The sequence below is a fragment of the Zootoca vivipara genome, chromosome 4 (genome assembly GCF_963506605.1).
Source record: "Zootoca vivipara chromosome 4, rZooViv1.1, whole genome shotgun sequence".
Lineage (NCBI taxonomy): Eukaryota > Metazoa > Chordata > Lepidosauria > Squamata > Lacertidae > Zootoca > Zootoca vivipara.
Window position 1 is genome coordinate 65,797,832 of NC_083279.1, and position 25,727 is coordinate 65,823,558.

Consider the following 25,727-nt stretch of genomic DNA (forward strand, 5'->3'; position numbering starts at 1 on the left):
AGGCTGATCGCCGAAGAATTGATGCTTTTGAATTATGGTGCTGGAGGAGACTCTTGAGAGTCCCATGGACTGCAAGAAGATCAAACCTATCCATTCTTAAGGAAATCAGCCCTGAGTGCTCACTGGAAGGACAGATTGTGAAGCTGAGGCTCCAATACTTTGGCCACCTCATGAGAAGAGAAGAATCCTTGGAAAAGACCCTGATGTTGGGAAAGATTGAGGGCACTAGGAGAAGGGGACGACAGAGGACGAGATGGTTGGACAGTGTTCTCGAAGCTACAAACATGAGTTTGACCAAACTGCGGGAGGCAGTGGAAGACAGGAGTGCCTGCCGTGCTATGGTCCATGGGGTCACGAAGAGTCGGACACGACTAAACGACTAAACAAACAAACAAACATCCCTGAACTATAGAAGATCTGCAATTTTTGATAAAGAGAGCCTCTTTTTTGCAACATTATAATTATAAGTTTTCTGCTCAATTTTAGATGTTGAGCCATTTTGGAAAATGCAGGAGCAGGATCTGGGTTTGGAGAAAGTTCTTTCAATAAGCCAACCGACCTCTAAATTCAAAGCATGTTTTCATATCTCTTCAGACTCACTAGACATTAAAACGAGATTAGTTTTAATAGGGATACACTCCCCATCCCTTATCAAGAAACATATGGGGGATTATGAGCAGACATTTACTGGAGCAGTTGTACTAGCCACTGTTATGCCCCAACAGGGCCTTTCATAGATTTATTAATATCTTGAAGAGCAGGGCTGAAGCTGTGGTTCTACTGAACTGCGACATTCCTTGTTTGACAAGTGTCCTGCAAATGCAAAACATGACAAACCAAATGCCAGGTCGTGCCTAGCTGTCCTTTGCCAGTTCTGGGAGATGAACAGACATGGTCATTACTACAGCAGAACAATGATTCATCTAGTCTGGTATCCTGTCTCTAGCAGAAACCAACTATGAATATTTCTAAGAAAAGGTCACCCTTCCTAAATAATAAGCCTATAATTGCAATAATACACAGTCTACACAGGCTGTGTTGGGGAATGTTGTTTGACCTCAGCTAGTTATCCGATTACATCCTAAAGCCGGAGACAGTACTGAACATTTTATCCTGGTTAACCAGGCTCATTTACAGTAATGTTCAACCACCATTCTCTTTATCTGAAAAAGGGGGAAATATTATTCTATCACACCTTTATGGGCACTGGGCAGAGAAGCTTATCATGCAGAATCCATATGCACATGAGTATGTATGTAAGTGTTTCCTCTCCCACTCCCCAGGAACAAACCAAGTATATATAGTCAAATTGTTGCCTGCATCTGTGACATTTGGATTCAGTTCAATAACAAAACATTAGGTCACAGGAAACCCCTTTAGAGAACAGCTTCACCTTTTTGATAAGACTTTGGCATTGGTACCAAGAATGAGTATTCTCTGCAATCAAATGTCAAGTTTTGTGCACATCTTCTCATTAAATCCTTCACATAAATAACTCCAACTTTCACTGGGGCAGTGACATGAAAGCTATTTAGGGAGCAGAAGCTCAGGGGGAATTATGGGGTGTATCCATCCAAGTCCTCTTTGAAAGTGGACTTCCGCTTGTGCAGTGGAACTTTCTCATCCCTTCCTCTCCCCTCCCCACATCAAAATCTAGTCCAGACTGCCATGAAACCTTGCAGAGCAAGGGGTAATAAGCAAATCTCTGCTTTCCAGTGCTTAGCTGAGTTGTCCCCATCTCTCTCTCTCTCTCTCACACACACACACATACACACAACAATGACAGATACAGGTGGGAATTCTGCCTCCACTGATGGTTCTACAGCAGCGGCTAGTAGTCCCCATTGGAAAGCTTCTTCACTACAGCACTAGTATAAGCGTTTGAACAGGCCTTTACTTATTCAGAGGCTGTTTGAGGGGGATACAGGTTTGGGAACCTGAGCAACAAGCCATTTAGGTAGGCTCTTTTTAAACAAAAAACAAAAAAACAACCAGTCTGTATCTGTACTGGACTTGATTTTTTTTGTTTTTTCAAGAAAGCTTTTATTGTTGATGGGTTTTTTTTAAATTGCTAACTACTTTTGAGATAAAATAAAAAAATTCCTTCAGTAGCACCTTAAAGACCAACTAAGTTTATATTTTGGTATGAGCTTTCGTGTGCATGCACACTTCTTCAGATACACTAGAAACAGAATGCACACGAAAGCTCATACCAAAATATAAACTTAGTTGGTCTTTAAGGTGCTACTGAAGGAATTTTTTTATTTTGCTTCGACTCAGACCAACACGGCTACCTACCTGTAACTACTACTTTTGAGATGTTTCACCAGAATATATTCATAAATGAAAATGAACAAATGGTAAATAACCATACTGTAACCAGGTACAAAAGTTACTGGTAAGGTGGTCCATTTTAGGTGGAAGATTATAGGATGCCCTTAAAGGGCAAGACACTGACAAATAGTTACCACAGATTTAACCACAAAGAGTGGATCGTTTCTTGAATGACACCAGATGGCTTTGAGCCACATTTGACTAGTGCTCAGGTATTTAACGAATGAATATGTGATTGGGAGGATGGAATACCTCTGCACCAAAGAGGGTGAAACATAGGAGGAAAACACATCCAGAGCACTAAGCTCTTCCCAAGATATACTGTATATTCCTGCGTATAAGACTACTTTTTAACCCAGGAAAATCTTCTCAAAAATCGGGGGTCGTCTTATATGCCAGGTCATATTTCTTATACAGCAAGTATATCCCAAACTCTATATTTAACTGGGAAAGTTGGGGGTCATCTTATATGCCCAGTCGTCTTATATGCCGGAATATACGGTATATTTCAGAGTCAACACTTTCTAGTCGGAAATGCATCTACTTCTTGGATCAAGCACTAAGCAACTAGTCTAGAGGGTTTATGCTGCAGCCCTTTGTTGTTGTTGTTTAGTCGTTTAGTCGTGTCCGACTCTTCGTGACCCCATGGACCATAGCACGCCAGGCACTCCTGTCCTCCACCGCCTCCCGCAGTTTGGTCAAACTCATGTTTGTAGCTTCGAGAACACTGTCCAACCATCTCGTCCTCTGTCGTCCCCTTCTCCTAGTGCCCTCAATCTTTCCCAACATCAAGGTCTTTTCCAAGGATTCTTCTCTTCTCATGAGGTGGCCAAAGTATTGGAGCCTCAGCTTCACGATCTGTCCTTCCAGTGAGCACTCAGGGCTGATTTCCTTAAGAATGGATAGGTTTGATCTTCTTGCAGTCCATGGGACTCTCAAGAGTCTCCTCCAGCACCATAATTCAAAAGCATCAATTCTTCGGCGATCAGCCTTCTTTATGGTCCAGCTCTCACTTCCATACATCACTATGGAAGCCCTAGAAGCACCTTGTTTCCTTCTTTTTTGAGGTTTTAAAAACTTTGGTAATTACCCCCATTTCCAAAAACTCAAAAATTATGCTGCAGATTGGTATTCTGAAATAATCACTCACTCTCTCTCTCTCACACACACACACACACAAATATTCATTGAGGAAAAATTGATTGAAAAGAGCAGCTTCTGCTCCCAAACCTTCCTTTTGGGTACCCTTTCATTATTTGTTGTTCTGCCTTGCCATAAGATTGGAGAAAATACATTAGGGAAACAATAGTATTCCAAAATGTTTTAGTTACCTATGGAGTATCTACCTGTTTCCACTGAATATCCCTGATTTAGCTGACAGCATAGAATAAATCAACAGTAAAACCTGAAACCCCATAAACAGGAAAGGAAAGACATCTTAACCCACCCTCATAAATAAAACTGCAATCAGAAGAACTACAGTATATGTTTGTGTGTTAGTCACCCCACCAAAACAGTACAATTTAAGATCTGGTTTTCCCCATTGTGATAGTATGGTTTAAGATTTATGATTTACCCCATGAGTGCCTAACAACAGCAAAACTGTACTAATACTTCACATTTTGTACAGCACATTAAAATGTTTCACAAACATTATGCAACATAGCTTAGTTGGAGGAGCATGAGACTTTATCTGGGGGTCGTGGGTTTGAGCCCCATGTGTAGCAAAAGATTCCCGCATCGCAGGGGGTTGGACTAGATGAGCCCTATGGTCCCTTCCAACTCTATGATCTATTATCACATACATCCAGTGCTTTTTTTTCGGGGGGGGGACGCATACCCCTAAACATTTGTGAATCTTTGTACTTTTGTCCATTTACTGTATATATTTCCCCCGATTTGAATTATAAAATGGGGATTTTCTCGAGTCAAAATGAGAGTACCCCTAAAGGGAAAAAAAACACTGCATACATCTGCAATCCTACAAGCGAAATCAGCGTTATCCCACAGGAGCGGTGCTGGTGGTGCTGAAATAGAGAGTGGCTCCCCTGGGATTTCCTAACTCGTTCGGCTAAGTCTCTTAACCACTAGGCTACACCGGAAATAGCTTTTAAAAAAAAACCCTCCCTAGTAATTCGGCTGGATACCCCTACACAAGCAAGCCAGGAAGGAGCAGGTGCCGCCGGGAAACCCTGGAGGAGCCCCAAAGCAGAGCAGGGTCTTACCTGGGATGGCCAGATTGGCCAGAGGAAGGGCGCTGAGGGCGGACGGCAAGGAGCCCATCCAGTGCGCGCTGCTGCTTTCCAGCGCCATCCTCTCCGCGGTGCTCCGTCGCCCGTCGCTGCTCTGGCTCGCCGCTTCACCCAAGTCTTCGTCAGCAGCGGCGGCGCCTCCTCGGAGGTCTCGTCCACCTGCCGCGCTCTGGGTCAGCCAGCGCCCGCGGCTCCCTTTCTGCCATGCTCCGAGCGGCTGCCTCGCCGCCTCCTCTGCCTCAGACAAGCGGCTTAATCCCGCCTTCGCTCCAAAGGGGCTCTCTCAGCACGCCTGACCTCGCGCTCCCTCCGCCAGGGGCTCGAGCGGCGGCCACGCCCTCCCCGCTTACATCACAGCGCGCGGATCCCCGCGGCGCACCTGGCAGGCGAAGGCAAAGGAGTCCCGCCTTTGCGCCAAAAACAAGCCTGAGGGCATCTCCCACGGGAGGGAGGCGGGGCGTGCGCGCCAGCGAGCGGTCAAAACAAATTATCGCTCTTCGGCCAAGCCTCGGCGCGCTGATTGGCTGGCGACGAGCTGATGGCACAGCCCTCCCTTCGTCGCGTGTCAGGAACGCTGGCGCAGCCGGTTGGTACAGTAGGGCAGTTCCCAGCCAGCCGCCCATTGGTTGAAGGCTGGCTCAGCGCTAATTGGGCTAATTTTCTCCCCGACGCGCCCAACCTGCTCACGCTTCTGGGAGTTTGCGGGTTCTTTGAGGGCACGTGGCACAAAGGTGGGAGAATCATCGAATTGTGGGTCATCCAGTCCAACCATAGCTGTCAAGTTCTCCCCCTTTTTTTTAAAGGGAAATTTCCTTATGCTGAATAGGCGTCCTCGCGAGAAAAGGGAAAACTTGACAGCTATGAGTCCAACCCCCTGCACTGCATGAATCTCAACTGAAACGTTCCTGGCAGATGGCCATCCAACTTCTCCTTAAAAACCTCAAAGGAAGGAGAGTCGGCAACCTCCAGATGGAGATCATTTTGTTGTCAAACAGCTCTTGCTTCCAGAAAGCATCATCTGGAGGGGCCACAGGCTTCTTATCCCTGATTTGAAAGAAACATTTAAAATGAAACTCCAGGATGCAGCTATGGACAAACATCTGATGAAGTTGGTTCTCTCCTCAGCAAAAGCTTCTGCTGCAATAAACATGTTAGCTGCAAGGTGATACAGGCACTTATTTTTTTTTGTGTGTGTGTGTATGTGTGTAACTGCTAGTGTCTCTGTAGTAGCAGTGTAGTAGCCAAAATGATATTCTGAATTTCCTTTGTGGCCTTTCTTTTAAAGTGGAGGAGGAATGAGGATCATCATCTGACTGTAATTTGCGAGAGAACACCAAAATTTTACCCACTTTTCCAGAAGTTCCCTTTATCTGTTTTGTCAAGATCCTTACTTATTAAAGGGGTGGGAAAGCATTGGAAAAAAATCATTTTTGAGATAATTTTTTAAATTTTTTTATCATGGTGTGTAACTATAAAAACAAAACAGGACCAACACAATGAGGTTGGAACCCTTTATCTAAAATAAATAAATAAAAAGAAGCCTTTCCTCTGTAATCTCATTTCAGCTGCCCTACTTATTTTCAAAGCCTCGACAACACGCTTCTACCATTTCTTTTCTGAAGAGTAGTTCAAACTGGAGCAGCAGGATAAATAAAGCCACATTCTAATGTTTGTTGAAATGTGAGTGGCTGTAGTTGCAAGTCTGCTTTGAAACAAATACTGAAGCATGCTCACTCTGTTGCTTCTTCTTTTCGATGCTGGTGCATGTAATAAAGCTAAAGGCAAAACTGTTCTGAATAGTTATAATCTGTTACAAGGATGGGGAACTGGAGTTCCTCCAAATGTTGTTGAACTATAACTCCCATCATCCCTGACTTCTTGCTGTGCTTGCTGGGGCTGATGCAGTATAGAAGCAAACAACATCTGGAGAGACAAAGGCTGCCCACCCCCCTTCAGCACGAAAACAGGAGATTGGGCTACTGCAGCAGTAGCAGTACAGCTGAAAAAACAGTGTTTCCACAAAGATTTTTGAGGCTAGGTATGTATGCTACTATTCCTTCTGATTAGCCAAAGCAAAATCATCATTATCATCATCATGCAAAATAAGAGGACTCAAGCAAATATGCATTATTTATCCAGGTTGCAGAATTCTGCTTTTTTGTGGGATTTGGATTAGCCTGGCACAACAGTTTGATTATGTTTTGTTTAGCATAGAGAATGCACAGCTCTGTTGGCCACTCTGAGAGCAAAATGATGAACTGGATTGGTCTTTGGTCTGATCCTGCAGGGATCGCTTGATGTTCTTAATGTTCCCCTCTATTTTCATGATCAAATCATCTGTCCACGATGAGAAAAGCCCCCCCCCCTAGTCGGACGGAAGGAGTCCTGGACGCGTTCGGAGGATTTATGAGCTGTGACGCACTTTGAATTGGAGCAGCGACCTGAAGCTAAGTTCAGCTATAGGGCAAGGAGATCCATTAATTTACCAAGAGTTTATGGTTTGATGTTTGGGTCTTCTGCCTGGAAAAGCTGTAAATTTTATAAAGATCGTTAATCTTCATGGCTATGAGAGAAAACGAAAGTGATTTGAGCTTTTTAAGATGGCGCTGCTTCGACGCAACAGGGAGCTCCAGACTAAGAAGATTTATGGGGAGGCTGGACTGATTAACCCACACAGGAGAAAGAACATTTGTGAAACCTTGTTTGATATTTATCTCAGCAGCTGGGAAACAATCGGTTGAAAGTGGAAAACATCTATGTGACTGTAAGGGGAAGATCTGGATTATTATGAACTTGGAGGATGATTTGAACTTTAGAAAAAAGACGGCAGTGGACGGTTGCGAGGAATCCCCAATTTCTTGAAGCATGGGAACCCAAATAAAAAATTCTCTAGACGATTTGGCATAACATTCGGTTTGATTGATATATATATGTGTATAATTTGAAATAATGAATGTGATATAATTGGTTTTAATTGGAAAATTAATAAAAATATTTTTTTTAAAAAAAAAAAGATCAAATCATCTGTCCAAACTGTTATGTTCCTCAGTGGTTAAAAATCAAAATAAAGACACTGGTCTTTATCATGCCTGTATTCTCTCTCTGAGATAGCAACATGCCGATCTTGTTCAGAAAAATAGTGCAAGAGAAAGGGTTATGTATCCCCTGTGGTCTTCATCACAACAGCCAATATAGTTGCATTTAGGATATATCTTGCAAATGTCATCGCAGAAAGTTTGACCTCTTTCTTGTAATTCCACCCTTCCATCTTACTTTCAAAGATAAACATATGCACTTTGCTACCAGTAGGCCAAAATACGCAAGACCCTGCATAACAAACATTCAGCTGAAGTTAACTCCGATTGACAGTGCAATCCTATTTATGTCTAATTGGAAGTAGATATGCCTCTACAGTTTAGTTCAATGGCGCTTATTCCCCGTAAGTAATCCGAACTCCCATACCCTACCCTGTGCGACTTTATGGTGTGATAGGACTACTGCCACATGTGCATTCTTGCTTTGCAGAGGGCAGCAGTACTGGGGGTGGGGGAGGGACAGCTCCATCCAATTCAACTTCCTCCCCCAGCCTGGCATCCCAGCCAGCAATACAACTTCAGTTTGTTGCAACCAATTGGTTCTCTGAGGTTCAGTGGAATTCAGTCACAAGAACTAAATTTCAATGGGCCAGAGCCCATCTTTTTATTCCTGCCATCCAAATCTATTAATAATAAAGCAGAGCTCAGGTTTCCGAAATACTGCACAGAAGTGAATTTTCTCTCTCTTTCATCTGTTACCTCTTGAGCTTAGAAAATAATAGGCACAAGTGATCCCTATCTTAACTAAAGCCCTAGGTCTCTGAGACACATAATGACTAATGTGTTGCTCATTCACCTTAATATAGGAGTGTTGGATTTGGGGGAAAAAATGTCAGTGTTGAAGCTGAGCACATGAATTTTTGGTGTGACCTCTTGGGTGTTGCAATGAAGTCATTGCTTTATTAAACTTATGGAAGCAATTGGAAAATGCAAAACCTTTATACAGAACCAGGATTGCATTCTGAGGTGCCTGGAAAATTCTCCAGTGGCTTTACCTTATGTCCATAACCTTTTAGAGATTACAGTTTTTCATCATCAAATATATTACATGGTTTCGTTGTCACTTCCAGAAAATACTTCTGATCCCAGAGACTCATTTTAAATATGTGTTAGATGCGACACTTTGGAAAAGAGCCCAGTCTCTGCAGACTGAACGCCACGTGTACTTTGCCAAAACATTTCAGGGTGTTATTTTCACTGAGGCATGCATGACTGCTATGTTCACTATACTGACAAGGATTCAGAGCTGGATCCTGCTGCAATGATATCTGTCACATTGCGAGGTGGAGAATGAATTCACAGGATGAATTTCATCCCAGACTGTGGGATCAACTTAAAACTGAATTACAGTGGAGCTCTTTGTTTGACACACTTGTATGCAGTACTGTTTTTTTGACTCCCTACCCTTCATGATGGCAAGAGGGCACATGCGGGGGGCGGGGGGGGGGCGGTGAACTCCCAAATTAACTCTAAAGACTGTTTCACAACATTACAGATTTGATGCCAACAACACATGCCCACGAGCACCTACCTGCCACTCTCACAGCATGTGTTAAAACACAGAAAAGATGTAAGTGATATACAGGTGGTGACTATTTTGCATGGGGGTTCCATTCCTGGCCCCCGCGTGCATTAGGTGGTGTGTGCCCTGCTCTGTTCCTCCCCACCCACGCTCTTCCTTCTTCCATGTCCAAAAGGACCTGTGCATCGGCAGCTGTACGTCAATTGAAAGTGCCAAATATGGTCACCTCCTGTGATATAACATTACAGGGGCCAGTCTTCCCTACAGATAAGAAATTTGATGTGTAATTTTAAGGTAGTGACGGGAAACCTGAGGGCCACATTCTCTTGTGAGTACATGCCAATGGGGCAATGGATATGATACCTTTATACAGTAAAAGTAGAAGGTAAAGGACCCCTGGACAGTTAAGTCTTGTCAAAGGTGACTACAGTATGAAGTGCAGCACTCATTTCACTTTTCAAGCCAAGGGAGCTGGCATTTGTCCACAGACAGCTTTCTGCGTCATGTGGCCAGCATGGCTAAATCGCTACTGATGCAAGGAGGACTGTGACCCTTATACAGTAGGCTGCATTCCAGGCATGCAAATATCAGAGTTGTTGTTGTTGTTACATACAATCCTCCACCCAGGAAAGCAAGAACCATGGAGTCTGGCCTCACCATCAGCCTGACAAAGACCAACAACCTGGGTTGGTAACCATGTGCTTGAGGTGGTCGGCAATTTTGTCTACCTGGGCTCATTTGCCTCGGCTGCAACAAAACATGCCTCTCCTGCATTGGTCTCTACAGCCACAGCAGGTGCTGCAACCTTCCAATAGTTTGACTTACAATCATAGAATCATAGAGTTGGAAGAGATCACAAGGGCCATCCAGTTCTTGTAGTTTGAATCCATTGCTCCGTGTCCACTTCTCTGGAGCAGCAGAAAACAACCTTTCTCCCTCTTCTATATGACATCCTTTTATATATTTGAACATGGCTATCATATCACCCCTTAACCTTCTCTTCTCCAGGCTAAACATACCCAGCTCCCTAAGCCGTTCCTCATAAGGCATCGTTTCCAGGCCTTTGACCATTTTGGTTGCCCTTTTCTGGACACATTCCAACTTGTCAGTATCCTTCTTGAACTGTGGTGCCCAGAACGGGACACAGTATTCCAGGTGAGGTCTGACCAGAGCAGAATACAGTGGTACTATTACTTCCCTTGATCTAGATGCTATACTCCTATTGATGCAGCCCAGAATTGCATTGGCTTTTTTAGCTGCTGCATCACACTGTAGACTCATGTCAAGTTTGTGGTCTACCAAGACTCCTAGATCCTTTTCACATGTACTTCATGCCCAAAGGCACACTTTTCCATTGTCTCCTGAGACAGACATGCTCTAATATGTACAACAATAATGTTGTTTTCAGGATCTTTTTAATGGTAAATATGACATGTCAGCATTGGCTGCACAGCTGTGATGGACTGAGACACGAAAGGCTTGTTTTATCTGTTATTCTCAGTGCTGTGAATGCAAGTCAATAGCCAAAGTATAAAGGAGAGGAAGGGCTTTGATGTGGAATGAGTTAGTTTCAAATGAAAACATGCACTCAATTAGATAAGGCATCTTGGAAGGAATTGGATCCACTTTCTATGAGAATACAAAAGCTGGAATGTGCACTCTCTCTCTCTCTCTGTGGTGGAGACAAAGTTAAGAATGCAGTAAGATATCAGCTGTTGTCCGGATGAAATCTCACCCTCTCCTCCAGGCATCAAAAAAGAATCCCTGGCTTCTGGTGGCCTGCTCTTTATGTTCTCCTGAGTCAGCCTGCTTATGTTTCCCACAATTCCATGCAACTTCCTCCTCCTGCAGCAGCTGTCCACACAGCAGTGGAATAAAGTGATTGCCTTTCATTCTTAATGCATCCATCCTCAACCATGCTGGTTTCTATATACCGCCGTAAAATGTAAAACGAGAAAGAGTCAGAGATAAGGATTAAATAGGATAGCACATGTCATTTATACAATAGGCTATATTACATTGTCGTTAAAAGGGTTGACAAAGTATTATCTTCCAAATCCTTTAACTGAAACCTGCTGTATGGCAAAGTCAAGAAAGCAGCAATTATGACTACAAAAAATGTTGTACTGCAATATTACTGTGTAACGAAATCTATGGACAGCAATCATGGGGATTTACTATACGTATTTTCATTTAACATGTAGTTTGGGTCTTGCTTCCCTTGACACCAAAAGGGAGTGTATAGTCTGAAGGTGAATGAGGCCAATACCTTGCTGAAATTAAGCAAGTCTGGGACTGGTCACATTGGAAGAAATGCAGGAGATATACAGTCATACCTCGGTTTAAGTACACCTCGGTTTGAGTATTTTCACTTTAAGTACTCCGCGGACCTGTCTGGAACGGATTAATCCATTTTCCATAACTTTCAATGGGAAAGTTGGCTTCAGGTTGAGTATGCTTCAGGTTTTATATGCCTGTTGTCTTTGTCCATGGAGAACCTTTTAATGAGGGTGAAAGAGGAGAGCGCAAAATATGGTCTGAAGCTCAACATCAAAAAAACCAAGATCATGGCCACTGGTCCCATCACCTCCTGGCAAATAGAAGGGGAAGAAATGGAGGCAGTGAGAGATTTTACTTTCTCGGGCTCCTTGATCACTGCAGATGGTGACAGCAGTCACGAAATTAAAAGACGCCTGCTTCTTGGGAGAAAAGCAATGACAAACCTAGACAGCATCTTAAAAAGCAGAGACATCACCTTGCCGACAAAGGTCCGTATAGTTAAAGCTATGGTTTTCCCAGTAGTGATGTATGGAAGTGAGAGCTGGACCATAAAGAAGGCTGATCGCCGAAGAATTGATGCTTTTGAATTATGGTGCTGGAGGAGACTCTTGAGAGTCCCATGGACTGCAAGAAGATCAAACCTATCCATTCTTAAGGAAATCAGCCCTGAGTGCTCCCTGGAAGGACAGATCGTGAAGCTCAGGCTCCAATACTTTGGCCACCTCATGAGAAGAGAAGAATCCTTGGAAAAGACCCTGATGTTGGGAAAGATTGAGGGCACTAGGAGAAGGGGACGACAGAGGACAAGATGGTTGGACAGTGTTCTCGAAGCTACGAACATGACCAATTTGACCAAATTGCGGGAGGCAGTGCAAGACAGGAGTGCCTGGCGTGCTATGGTCCATGGGGTCACGAAGAGTCGGACACGACTAAACGACTAAACAACAACATGCTTCAGGTTAAGTATGGGCTTCTGGAACCAATTACACCCATACCTCAGGTTAAGTACGCTTCAGGTTGAGTACTCCGCAGACCCGTCTGGAACAGATTATTCCACTTTCCATTACTTTCAATGAGAAAGTTCGCTTCAGGTTAAGTATGCTTCAGGTTAAGTACAGACTTCCGGAACCAATTGTGTTTGTAAACCGAGGTACCACTGTATTGTATTGGGGGAGGGAGTTGTCTGACTATATATAATGTGTAATAACATACAATATATGTATACTCCATCTGGTACACATGCTGAGACCCTACCTGCCCGCAGACTGTCTCTCCAGAGTGCTGCATACTCTAGTTATCTCTCACTTAGACTACTGTGATGCGCTCTATGTGGGGCTACCTTTGAAGGTGACCTGGAAACTACAACTAATCCAGAATGTGGCAGCTAGACTGGTGACTGGGAGCGGCCACCGAGACCACATAACACCAGTCTTGAAAGACCTACATTGGCTCCCAGTACATTTCCGAGCACAATTCAAAGTGTTGGTGCTGACCTTTAAAGTCCTTAATGGCCTCGGTCCTGTATACCTGAAGGAGCGTCTTCACCCCCTCGTTCTGCCCGGACACTGAGGTCCATTGCCGAGGGCCTTCTGGCGGTTCCCTCGCTGCGAGAAGCCAAGTTACAGGGAACCAGGCAGAGGGCCTTCTCAGTAGTGGCTCCCACCCTGTGGAATGCCCTCCTACCAGATGTCAAAGAGGACAACAACCACCAGACTTTTAGAGGACATCTGAAGGCAACCCTGTTTAGGGAAGCGTTTAATGTTTAATATATTATTGTATTTTAATACTTCTGTTGGAAGCCGCCCAGAGTGGCTGAGGAAACCCAGCCAGATGGGCGGGGGCTATAAATAAATTATTATTATTATTATTATTATTATTATTATTATTATTATTATACAATATAAATGTGTATTTAGGTATATAATATGTAAGAAAAAATGTTGTCACATTGCCAATAGGCATCCAGGTGAACTGCAGTGTGATGACAGAGGAGGAGGCAAATAAGTGAGCACACGAGTGCCCCAGACAAGCAGTAGAGGAACAGTCAGGGCAGGGCAGCTCCTCAACAGCCTCACACTGACAATGTCATTTGGTACTCATCAACACTGGAGTCCAAGGAGGAAGGAAATAGAAGCAAAGCAGACAGTTGCATGGGAGCTGCTCAGCCTTGTCCTCCTGCTTCCTCTGCAACTCACCTGGACTTTAGTTTGTAGGGCAAATTATGCTGGTAGGTGGCAAGGAAGGGCAAGCTAGGCTGCTGGGATCAGGAATGGGACCATCGTGTAAGTGTGCTTAGTATTGCAGCCTTAGGACAAGCATGAGTAGGGAGAGGGCTAAATGCCTCTTTTGCCTGGCACATAGTCATTTATTTAAAAGCATTTATAAACCACTGAATATTTTACAAAATCCCTAAATTTCTGATGGCCTCTGCAAGCTTTGGCAGATGGTCATTGCATGTGTGTGATTTGGGCTTTAGGCTGCAATCCTGACCCCACTCACCCCATTGAACTCTGTACTGACTAGGAGTGTTGAGTATTGCCCTGTTGAACCTTTGGTTTTACAAATAGTAGAAAACATTCTCCCAGCATTATAATACCCTATGCAGGAGCAGATGTACTTTTTATGCTTCAAACACACACACACACACCGGGGGGGGGAGAGAACTCTATATACTCCATAGCACAAAATACAATGAATGCTCACAGACTGCTTCTGTCATTAGAATCTATGGACCCAGCATAGTTCATGTCAATCCCATTTATAGGCAATGTTGCATTTTGCTTTTAAAGCAACTGAGGTCAATCAGAGGACAGCTCAGGTGCCTGGAGCAGGAATGAGTGCAAGGCCCCATTAACCCAAAGCAAATCCATAACTCTGCAGCTCTGAAAATCAGAATTTTTCAGGAACAGAAAGGCTGCTTTAGAAGAAATGTAGTCCAGGAAACAAAAGCATCTGGTGAGATGTATCATCCATAATAAAAGTGAAACAAATTGTTTCCACCTCCCAAGTGTTCCTTTGTTTTTCAAGTAGGTACTACTATCGCTTACACGTACAATGCCGCCAAACTGCAAGAAGAGAAGCTGCACTTTGTATGAACATGGGAGCCTGCTGTTTACTGACTCAGTTTGTTGATCCATTTAGCTCAGTATGGTCTGCACTGACAGCTAGGAGTTTTCTAGGGTCTCTCCCAGACCTATCCCAAGATGTCAGGTATGGTGCCTGGAACCCTTTGAAGGTAAAACATGCCCTTTACCATATATAAACAGTCACTCTTCTTTCATCTTCCAGACTGATCTAACTATCCCTAAGCATATCTCATTCACTAATTGATTATTATTATTTTACCAAGTCTGTCCATCCCTAACTCTTCTTAAGCATGCTGGAGAGACCCCCTTGAAATCAAGTAGGTAGCCATGTTGGTCTAGCGTAGTGGAAACAAAAAATATGCCCCCCCCTTTCCAGTAGCACCTTAGAGACCAGCTAAGTTTGTCATTGGTATGAGCTTTCGTGTGCATGCACACTTCTTTGTATCTGAAGAAGTGTGCATGCACACGAAAGCTCATACCAATGACAAACTTAGTTGGTCTCTAAGGTGCTGCTGGAAGATTATTATTTTTTTGTTTCCCCTTGAAATCTTAAGTCTTGATTTCAAGGAATCTGCTCTACAACTTTGTATGGCTATCACCCAAAGATAATTAAAACAATAATTCATCGCCGAATTGGAGTGTGATTGTACTCTTCTAACTTACGGTAAACGACAAAGCAAGGAAACAAAGTAAACAGAACAGAAAAGAAGGTTTTAGTTCAATGTAACTATTGCAACAGTCTTATTCCATTTCTTTTGGGATCACCTCATATAGAACTAAAGTGCAACACTGTGTTTCTGCTTTACTTTGAATGTATTTTTACATGATTAGTAGAGCTTATTAGCAAACCTTTTGACTTCCTGCCAATAAAGCTCTTGGGAGCCATGCAAGGAGAAGAGTAATCAGTTCATATTCACCAGGGATCATATCTCAGATGAAGATCAATGTGATATTTTAATTTCACGCTCATTCTTCAGGGAGTTTCTATTATGGATGGATTGCACATGTTTGGCTGTGGGGAATATATATATATATTTCCAAAGCAGTCAAACCAGTCAAGAAATCTTGTTTGTCCTGTTTTTTTATTGTTTTAACCTCACAGACACATTTGGAAGTGATGGTAAATTTTAAAAAGAATATAATATTTTTGGAGGGGGCATAAACTCTTCTTCCGAACAATCACCATGCTTGGCTTCTTACACTGGAGGAGCATTTGAAAATGGTAGACTGTCTTTACAAACAGGACACTGCTAAGAAAAGACAGACAGAAAGAAGGGGAATTTCAACCGATGGCTTCACTAACTCACTGTCATCTAAAATACAGATTTGAGCATCTTCTAATTAAGACATTTTCTAAAGCGTAAGAAGACTTGTAGGGGAAAACAGCCTAGTATTTCCCAATCTCAGCAGTCAGTCAATCTTACTTTGGTTTCGAAACCACAAAGTAGCACTGAGTCAAACAAGGTAAAATCAGCAGACAACCTTTTGACGTAAACGAGTCTTTCCTATTAGCCATCTCTTGTTTAAATAGTGGAGTTACGAGACCTGGAAACCAAAGTTATAGTGAGAAAAGGGTAGTAAGAAAAGGGTAGGTTTAAAACCTCAGCCCCCGATGCTTTTGAAAGAGCAGTTTCTCAACACTTGTCCTAGCTAACTTGGGGCACACATCCCAACTAACCAAACTAGATGCGGCATTAATTGCATTCAGGAAAGCGTGTGTGTGTGTGTGTGTGTGTGTGTGTGTGTGTGTGTGTGTGTGGTGTTATGCAAACAGCCTTTGTGGGAAGCAGCTGAGCAGCCGTGGGATTCAAGGTGGGAAGGGAGACTTTAATCCTTTCTATCCCTGACAAGGTCCTGTAAAAAGGGGGGAGGCTCTCTGAAGCCATTTGCATTTCAAGGTAAGCCTCCACTGATGCCAGTGAAACAGCTGTTTGGACATCAGTTGCATTCATGCAATTAACATCAAATATGATTAATATCAAATCTAAGCCCTCAGCTGCTTCTTGAAATCTTCCTTTACCCACCCAGTTCACACAGCTCTGCCAACTACCCACACCCTAAACCTTCAAAACTGACCTATTATCTATGTCACCTGTCTGTTTTTAAAACATAGTGTGCTTTATTAATGAATCTGGAAGGGGAAACGGCTTGCCTTGAGCCTTGGAGATCACATGCTGTTCCAACGTTCTGTTGCATTTACAGGATGTGACGATCATCATTTGCTGGGCATGGGAAGATCACATCACGATCCACATGAACGGCTCTGCTAGACTGCTTTACTGATGCACTGCTAAGGTTGCCACGTGCTCCATGCTAGCATTCCATAAGTACCTATGCATACCATTGAGAGGTTCATTAGACAGCTTCATGACTGAACAAAACACCTGATGTGAGTTACAAGCTGCCTGCAAAGGAGAACTCTGGAAAGGTATTCCACCGATGCAAGCTTCTCTTCAGCAGTGTGCAGTTATTTAACAAAATTTTGATAAACTTGATTGTGTGAGTGGGGTGGGTGGGTGTTTTGGATCAGGTTAGCCATATTGATTTGTATGCTGTTGGTGGGTTTTTGTCATTGTCTTGTTGGGCTATGTATGTGATAAAAGGGAGCCATACTGGGGTGAAGCCGTCTTCTTCTACTTGTCCCTGTGTCAGTTTCAGCTTATTGGTTAATTTTTCTAGTAAGGCTGTTTCCCATACTATTTGGTACCATTGGTCCATGCTTACTCGTGGCCAACCCCAACATCTCTCACCACCAAAGGAACACAAGCGAACAGCAGAGAACCTGCACAAGTGACGCTGACAAAAACCAACCACATATATTAAGTAAAATAGAAACATTGTCACCCCCCATCTCTCCCCCATCTACCTCTTTCCCCCTTTCTTCCCAATGCCTCAACAAATGAAACTGATTTGTAAAAATGTTACCAGAGACATTGCATATATCTTTGTAAATCAAGAAAATCTTTAATTAAAAAAAGCCTCCAGGTAGCTTACAGAAATATGAAGTGTTTTAATTAAAAAACCCCAGTTAAGATTGATATTTTTAAAATATTCAAAAGATTAAAATCAACAATAGCTAACTAGAAGTAAAACATATGCAACTTCTGCATGTCTGGATAGGCTTGGCTAAACACAAACATACTGTATTTAAGCAGGTACTGAAAAAAGTACAGCCAAGGCACCTAGCTAATGTCAGGAGGCTGGGAGTTCCAAAGATCAATTTCTTACAACAGACCCTCCAAGTGTCCCTATTTTCCAGGGACATACCTAATTTAGAGAAGCCATCACAGTTTCTGATTTGATCCCAGAATGTCCCACTTTTCCTTTGCTTGTTTTGTTTAGGCGTTTAGTCGTGTCTGACTCTTCATGACCCCATGGACCAGAGCACGCCAGGCACCCCTGTCTTCCACTGCCTCCCGCAGCCTGGTCAAACCCATGTTCGCAGCTTCGAGAACACTGTCCAACCATCTCATCCTCTGTCATCCCCTTTTCCTTGTGCCCTCAATCTTTCCCAGCATCAGGGTCTTTTCCAGAGAGTCTTCTCATGAGGTGGCCAAAGTATTGGAGCCTCAGCTTCATGATCTGTCCTTAGCATGTCCCTATTTTCATTGAAGAAATGTTGGAGGCTTTGGTGTTATCTGACCCCCAAGCCATCCTGCATAGGGAGGGTTTTTTCAATGTTTAATCTTCTATTATGTTTTTATATATGTTGGAAGCTGCCCAAAGTGGTTGGGGCAACTCGGTAAGATGTCTGGGGTATAAATAGTAAAATGATCATTATGGAATGGGACGTCCCTATTTTCATCAGATAAATGTTGGAAATGTTACAAGTGCAGAGTCGGTATTATGTGGCATCTGTAACAGTACCAGTTCCACAGAATGAAGCTGTCAAGTGGGCATATGTGAGGTGAGGAGATCCTGCAAGAACAGGACACAGTCTATCAGGATGGTTACATCTGTGGCAAGACAGCTTAGTTCTCCTAGTGGTTAAAAGACGAAAGGCAATGGCCCTTAATGATATCGTCTTGGCTCCCTACTCCAATTTTAGCCAAATTATGACCCCCACCTCTGGTAACTTTATAAAAAACAGTAATTAATCATGGGGTCTCACAGAATATGAGGGGCCGGCCTCCCTCTGACCCTCTGGAATTTGAACACCAGTAACCCTGGAAGGCTTAGTATTCTGTGTCATTTGAAAATATGAGCGATCTGATTGAATGTCTTTATGCAAACACTTATAGAGTCATGGAATTGTAGGGTTGGAAGGAGTAATCTTGTCCAACCCCCTGCAATGCAAGAATCTTTCCCCCACCCAACGTGCGGCTCAAGCCCAGGGATTATCCAGACTCAAAATATGATCAAAATTAAACTGGCAGCTGCTTTCAAATTTCCTTAAAGATAAATCACTAAACCATTTCAGGGTGACTTTATCTCAAGCCTCCTAAATAAAATCAGGTAATCTATTCATCTGCAATACTTCCTAACAGCATAAGCCTAATTGTGTCAGTTGTAAGTCCTACTGAATTCAATGAGCCTTACTCCAAGGTAGGTGAGATGAGGATCGCCAACTCAGTTTCAATTTCAGCCTTATAGAAAATGTACATGAACAGTGGTTAGGGGGGAAAGGATAAATCCATTAATATTTAGCACTCATTTAATTTCATTTTAAATAGTATTTTTAAATTATGATAATAAACTTGGAAATCATTTGGCAAATATTTTATTTGCATCCTAGTATCAGAGCTTTTCAGATATGAAGTTCACAAAAGTCTTGCTACTGTTGACAGAAACAATCAGAGGCAAATTCTGGTATGGATATTGTTCATCTTTGGTTTAAATTTGTACATTAAAAAAAAAGAAAAAGAAAAAAATCACCTACTCAGCCTACTTATCTCTGTTTATATCCATAAATCACTTATTTTGAAACATATTGGATATTAGCAGATTTAGCAGCTGTTTATATTCTGGGTTATCCCCATTCTATGGGAAACATTTTATATGCAAAATTTAAGCCTACAGAGCCACCTTCTGGTTCTATGTGGTTACTACAACATTATTATTTTTAGCCGTCCCCCCCCCCCCTAGAGTGCCTTTAAAAATATACACAAGACAGTGTATGAACAATTAAAATACAAGGGTAATTTAAAATTGCACAAAAACTACATTAAAAACCTGATTCTCAAATGCCTTACAGATTGCATAATTATGGCATTTTCCAAATCATGGGACAAACAAGAAGGAAGAATAAATATGTATCTGCCAAACCTTCATTTGTTTCCCTCCCACCTTTCTTAGTGGCACCCCAAAATCACAATTCAAGCTTAGAGATAAGGAGACCTGGAAATCACCTGGCAATGATTTCATTCAAATTCTGATGCTACGCTTTTCAGAGACGCTGCCTTTACAATGCACTGAATCCAAACAAAGTAGAATGGATATGATATAGAATCTAGATGGTATACTTAGCTCTGATTTATACTTTACTTCCTGCAATGCAACCAGTTCATGGTTCCTCCACAAGCTGCTCAACATTTATATTATTTTCTGACCATGTAGTTAGGCTATATTGCAGCTTTCGCCAACCACTGCCCTAGCCATGCCAGCTGGGGCTGATGGGAAATGTAGTCCGGGGGACGGGACGGGACGGGACAGGATCAGCACCCCTGATGAAAGCAATAGGTAAATGTACATCTTTGTATGTAATGCCGTGTTAGAGGGCAGGGGCGTTGCTACATATTTAAGGAGTGCAGATATGGTTGGATGATATGCTTAGCGCTTATTGACACTACTCCCTGCAACAGAGCCATGACACAATGTGTATATGCTCACTTATATGTACTGTTGCCTCTGGGAAACTAAGATGGTGAATGGCTAGGGTCCACTTCACTTTGCTTGCAGGGTGTCCAGCTTCTTTATAAACTGGATAAGTATACTCTTCTCATCCATGTGCTCTTCGCATCCATGCAGGTTTAAGCAGTCTAAATTCCCATGTGGCTCACTGCCACTGTATGCCTGTGAGGTTCATACGATAAAGACTCGCATTATCCCGGAAGCTTCAGGCCCATTTTCCTGTTCATTGCACGATGAGTACGTTCCCTCTATTTCTTGCATAGAGGTGTATTTAACTGGAGGGGGAGGTGGCTTGAAAGACGGCGGTCTGTTCAGACTAAAATGAAAAAAAAAACAACACCACCAGTGTTGCGTAAAAAAATAATATGCAGCAAAACACAACAGCAACACACAATAAAATGGTAGGGAAGGTAAACAAAACTAAGAATTCATCGTTCTGGGGAGAAAACGGCCTCATACATAAAGTTTCTGGGCAATATACAAGGGCAGCCCCACACAGAGCAGATTACAGCAATCCAGTTTTGAGGTTGCCAGTGAATGGACTGCATTAGCCAGACTACTCCAGTCCAGAGATGGCCATAGACAGTGCCGATAATCCTAACCACAAAGGTCACCTAGGTCTCTGATGGCAAAGGTGCTTTGAAGGCTACCCCCAAGCTATGCATGTGCTCCTTCAGAGAGAATGCAAGCCCATCAAGAACAAGCAATATGAAAATCTGTTAAATCTCAAGTGTCAGGCCAGGGCAAAGAGGTGCACCTTCAGCATATGACAGAAACTACTCAGGCACACCTCTGTGGGGAAGGAACTGTTTAGGGACTGTCACAGAGAAACCCCTCTCTGGACACCTTCTGAGGGCAGTGGAACCCCTCCTTCCCAAACTTCTGAGGGCAGTAAAACTATCAATCTTAACATCTGACAGGGCTGTCTTAAGGTCATCGGGTGCCCTGGTGCAGGGATCCCTTGGGCGCCCCCCCCACTCTTTTTTTTTAAAAAAGGAAAGCTCTTACCTGGCGTGCCAGGTGGCGGGTGTGGGGGGAGCCTCATGGCGGCCCCCGCGCCTCACAGTGGGGCCGCGCTGTACCGGAGGCCGCCCGCCTGTCCAATGCCGGACTGAGTGGGGGAGGGGGGCCGCTGCTCCGCGCGGCCTTCCTCCCTTCTCCCAGTGGGCTGTCTCCCGAAACTCTGTTTCCTTCCCGCCAACAGGGCGCTGCGTTTCATTGGTAGAGGTGGCGGATGACCCTGGCGCTGCAGAGCGGAACAGGGTCCTAGTGCCCCTGTTCCACTTTCTTACCTCCCTGCTCTCCCGGCACAGCTGGTGGAGGGAAAAGGGAGGTCAACGCGTAGCTCCCCCACTTGCTGGGGCACTCCTCAGCGCCCCCTGATCGCCCAGGCGCCCTGGCGCAATGCACCACTAGAGTCAATGGGCAAGCTGGGCCTGACATCTGAGAAGGTCTGTAGCTTGAATTGGGTCTGGAAATGAGCTGATAACCCATGCAGCTGTCTTAAAAAACAGGGTCTATGTCAGTTCCAAATGGAACCAGCAATCTGACTGCTGCATTTTAGACCAGTTGAAGTTTCTAAATCATCTTCTAGAGCAGCCCCATGTAGAGCATATTGTAGTAGCCTGGTTTATAATTATGACTTGCCCCAGTCCTGCCCTTGTCATGCACAATAACGGAGGTCATGGACACAACCAGCCATTTCAAATAGTACGGCTGTCTCTTTTATGCAAAACATTAAACTTCATTACCATAGCTGCCAAGTTATCCCTTTTTTAAAGGGATTTCCCCTCATGCTGAATAGGCTTCCTCGTGAGAAAAGGGAAAACTTGGCAGCTATGTTCATTACAGTTGACAGGAGTTGGAATTGCTTGCATGATGCCTCACACTTCTGTGCATATGTGAGTACATACTGTAAAACACTGAAGATTTCAATAGGGATGCCAGCAGGAAAAGTTGTTTTGTCTCTTATTTGCCATGTTCAATAAGTATCTGTGATTCTGACAGTGTCTGAAGAAATTAGCCAAGATTTTACACAGCACCACTCTTACTGCATTCCAGTTCTTTATTGTGATGTGGCACCTAACTGGGGCAAGTCAATGTGATGCCTTGAGATGTTGCTGGATTCCAACTCCCATCAGCCTCAGCCTGAATGGCCAATGTTGGGGGTTGATGGGAGTTGTAGTCCAGCAATGTTGAAGAAGGGCACCATCTTGGCTACCCTGCATTGTGCAAACTGGTGCAGATGCACTGGAACATGCTCAAGTCCCACTGTGGTCAATGGGGCATAGCAACTGCAATTTCAAGAATGCTAAATTATACACCATCCTAATCAGATTGCAAATCACAGGCATGCATGAAGCTGCTTTATATTGAGTCAGACCATTGGCCCATTCAGCTTCATGTCCACAGTGACAGCCACCATTACCCCAGGTTTTTTGAGACAGGGGTCTTTCTCAGCCCTTCCTGGAGAGGCTGGGGATTGAACCTGGGAGCTTCTACATGCAAAACAGTTGTTTGGCCACTGAGTTATGGCCCTTTCCGAGTGCTTTCATTGGGGATTTATTTCACAACAGCACATTTTGTATTAGCATGCAAAATCCCGGGAGGGCATGTACTACTTACATTTCTTTTTGATACTGGCACCATTTTCTGACTCCCAAAACGAATAAGCATGTGCATAAGAGAAGCAGAACGGCTACAACTGCTGGCCAGGGGAAGGAAGTCTTTCCTGGACTAGTTGCAGTACCTGAAAAAATAACCCCAGCTATCACAGGCAAAAACAATACAACTTCAAACAGCTGCTTTCTCCTCCCCCATTTCTAAACCAATTGCAAACAGCAATTTCTAAACCAAGGGCTGATTCAGACAGCACATTTTTCTTGTCAACATGCGAGTTGTACCTGGTAGTCACAATGAGAAACACATTGTGTGAAATTGCTGTTTGCAAGTAAAGCATCAGCGCTTGTTCACAACAGCTGGTAACCGAGTGGCTATGATTCTGAGGCTCCTCTAGTGGAGCTGTTAATTGAACATTCATCCTGATTTGATTGCACAATGCATGCATGATAGTTATGCAATGTCCACTATTTAATGAGGATTCCTTCTGATGTGTTTGTGCAGAGGCTATATGACTTCCCATCAACCAACCGCTATCTATTTCTAGTGCATTTCCCTGTCACTTTCCTTACAGCAAAATGTCTGGGTTTCTTTTTCTTTTTTAAAGCAGATTTGTTGTGATAGGGCATTTTAATCCCTTTTAATTTCACGAATCTGCATTTTTGATATGCAAATGAATCCCTCCCACGAAACAGTGACAGTCTGGAGGTGACCCTGGAAACTGCGACAGTCATATTGGGTTTTGACTGATTGACACATTAATACACATCTCAATCCTTGCAGCTTTGGAAAGGTAGAAGTGCCAGTCAGCTCTGTGAAACAGAAGCTAGAGACGCATGGTTGTCTGACGTACTGTCAAGATCAAGGAAGACTTATCCTGACTGAAGAAGAAGAAGAGTTTGGATTTGATATCCCGCTTTATCACTACCCTAAGGAGTCTCAAAGCGGCTAACATTCTCCTTCCCCCCCCAACAAACACTCTGTAAGGTGAGTGGGGCTGAGAGACTTCAGAGAAGTGTGACTAGCCCAAGGTCACCCAGCAGCTGCATGTGGAGGAGCGGAGACGCGCACCTGGTCCCCCAGATTACGAGTCTACCGCTCTTAACCACTACACCACACTGGCTGGTACAGGCTCGCCAAGATTTTAGACAGGGGTCTCTCCCAGCCCTATCTGGAGATGTAAGGGATTGAACTTGAAACCTTATGTGTGCAAAGCAGATGCTTTCCCTCTAAGCTTTGTCCTTTTTGTCCCATCACCTTTTGTGATAGGACAAAAGGTTCTGTTTCTAAGCAGGCAAACCATCCCAATGGTTTGCAGCTGCACAGTCAAAACCAGCATCTTGCAGCAAGCAATAAAAAGCAACTATGAGCTCTGAGCAACTAGTTCCCACTCAGGATGTGAGTAGCCACATCCTGCAGTTTCAGTCTTTCAGGGCAACTGCATGTATGTCACATCTATGTCAATAGAAGCATTTGCGAGAAGCTGTCCAAGCGCTCCTGTGCCTGTTGTTCTCTGAGTTCTGACAAGGGGGAAATAGAGGCTTTTGCTTATCTCTGCTCTTCTCTAACCTATATTTTTGGTGTTGCCCTTTCTGCCCACACAGAAATTCTCAGATTGGTCTTAGAGGAGGAAATGGTGCAAAGGGAAGAGCAAAGAACAGGAAGCTTAATTGAGTTTCATATGACTGCTCAGGTGGTTATAAATGGCATTGTGAGACACTGACATATGCAAACTAGTGGCTGTTACTTCTAGCAAAAGGAAATGAGGCAAATATAAGATGTTTCTCTGGAGCACGTACCATGGCATAGTGGTCACTGAGGATTTTTAATTTGAGTCAGAATAAGAAAATAAAAAACACGCTCATGTCTCAAATTGTCTGTCGGCTCACCAGATGTGTGGTTCAGTCTTATGAAATTGCTTTTGGTGGATATGCTTAGAGTTGCTCTGTGCCACTTTTAGGGCTTATTGGATTCACTGACTTTTGTTAGGCTGTTTTATTTGTTTTTGTTCCGAGTACATTGTTGTTTAACCATTCAGAAATATCATAAAAGTTGTGCATTGTACGCACACAGACATAATCGGTGTGCATTAAAAAGAAGGGACCAAGAGTAGCACGTGTTTCCTGATTAAGGAAGGGCAATTTATGCACTGATTTATATCTAGAAAGAGCAATTATTGCATGAGATTCTGTGCTATTCATTTTTCTGCATGTGCTCAGTGACACACAGATTAGGTCTCCCAGTAAAGAAACTCATAAGGAGCACCCACTGTTCCCGTACTACGTACACAGTCCCAAATGAATGGTTAGTACAATCGTACCTCTGCTTACGTACCCTCGGGACACGTAAACTTTGGGATGCAAACCCAGAAGTATTTTTCCAGGTTTCGCCGTGCGCACATGCACAAAAGCACTAAACTGCGCCATGCGCAGAAGCGGTTCTTTGGTTGCAAATTCCTTGGGATGTGGCCAGACCTCTGGAATGGATCCCATTCACAACCGGAGGTATCACTGTACTGGTGGTGTTCAAACAGCCCACTCCATGCAGACATCTAATATGTGGCTGCACCCTCAATACTGCACACTCTGCTGCCCCCCCCCTTCTGATGTCCATGTGTGGCATTTGAAGGAAAGCTGGCCAAAACACATACAACTGTCAAAGGCGACTATGGGATTGCAGCTCTCATCTC

At 43.6% G+C, this 25,727-nt stretch overlaps 2 protein-coding genes across 2 annotated transcripts in view; both read right to left on the reverse strand.

Annotated features, from left to right (window-relative positions):
- Positions 1 to 4,950, reverse strand: part of PLCXD2 (phosphatidylinositol specific phospholipase C X domain containing 2) — a 36,249-nt gene extending 31,299 nt beyond the window's left edge. Inside the window, exon 1 of the mRNA XM_035116497.2 lies at positions 4,560 to 4,950. Within this exon, the coding sequence (XP_034972388.2) occupies positions 4,560 to 4,647 (88 nt within the window). The 5' untranslated portion in view covers positions 4,648 to 4,950. The remainder of the gene's footprint in view (positions 1 to 4,559) is intronic.
- Positions 4,951 to 19,285: 14,335 nt separating this feature from the next.
- Positions 19,286 to 25,727, reverse strand: part of CD96 (CD96 molecule) — a 30,246-nt gene continuing 23,804 nt past the window's right edge. The window contains exons 11-12 of the mRNA XM_035116383.2: positions 23,045 to 23,168; positions 19,286 to 20,735 (exon numbers count right to left, since the gene is read on the reverse strand). Of these exons, the coding sequence (XP_034972274.2) occupies positions 20,591 to 20,735; positions 23,045 to 23,168 (269 nt within the window). The 3' untranslated portion in view covers positions 19,286 to 20,590. The remainder of the gene's footprint in view (positions 20,736 to 23,044; positions 23,169 to 25,727) is intronic.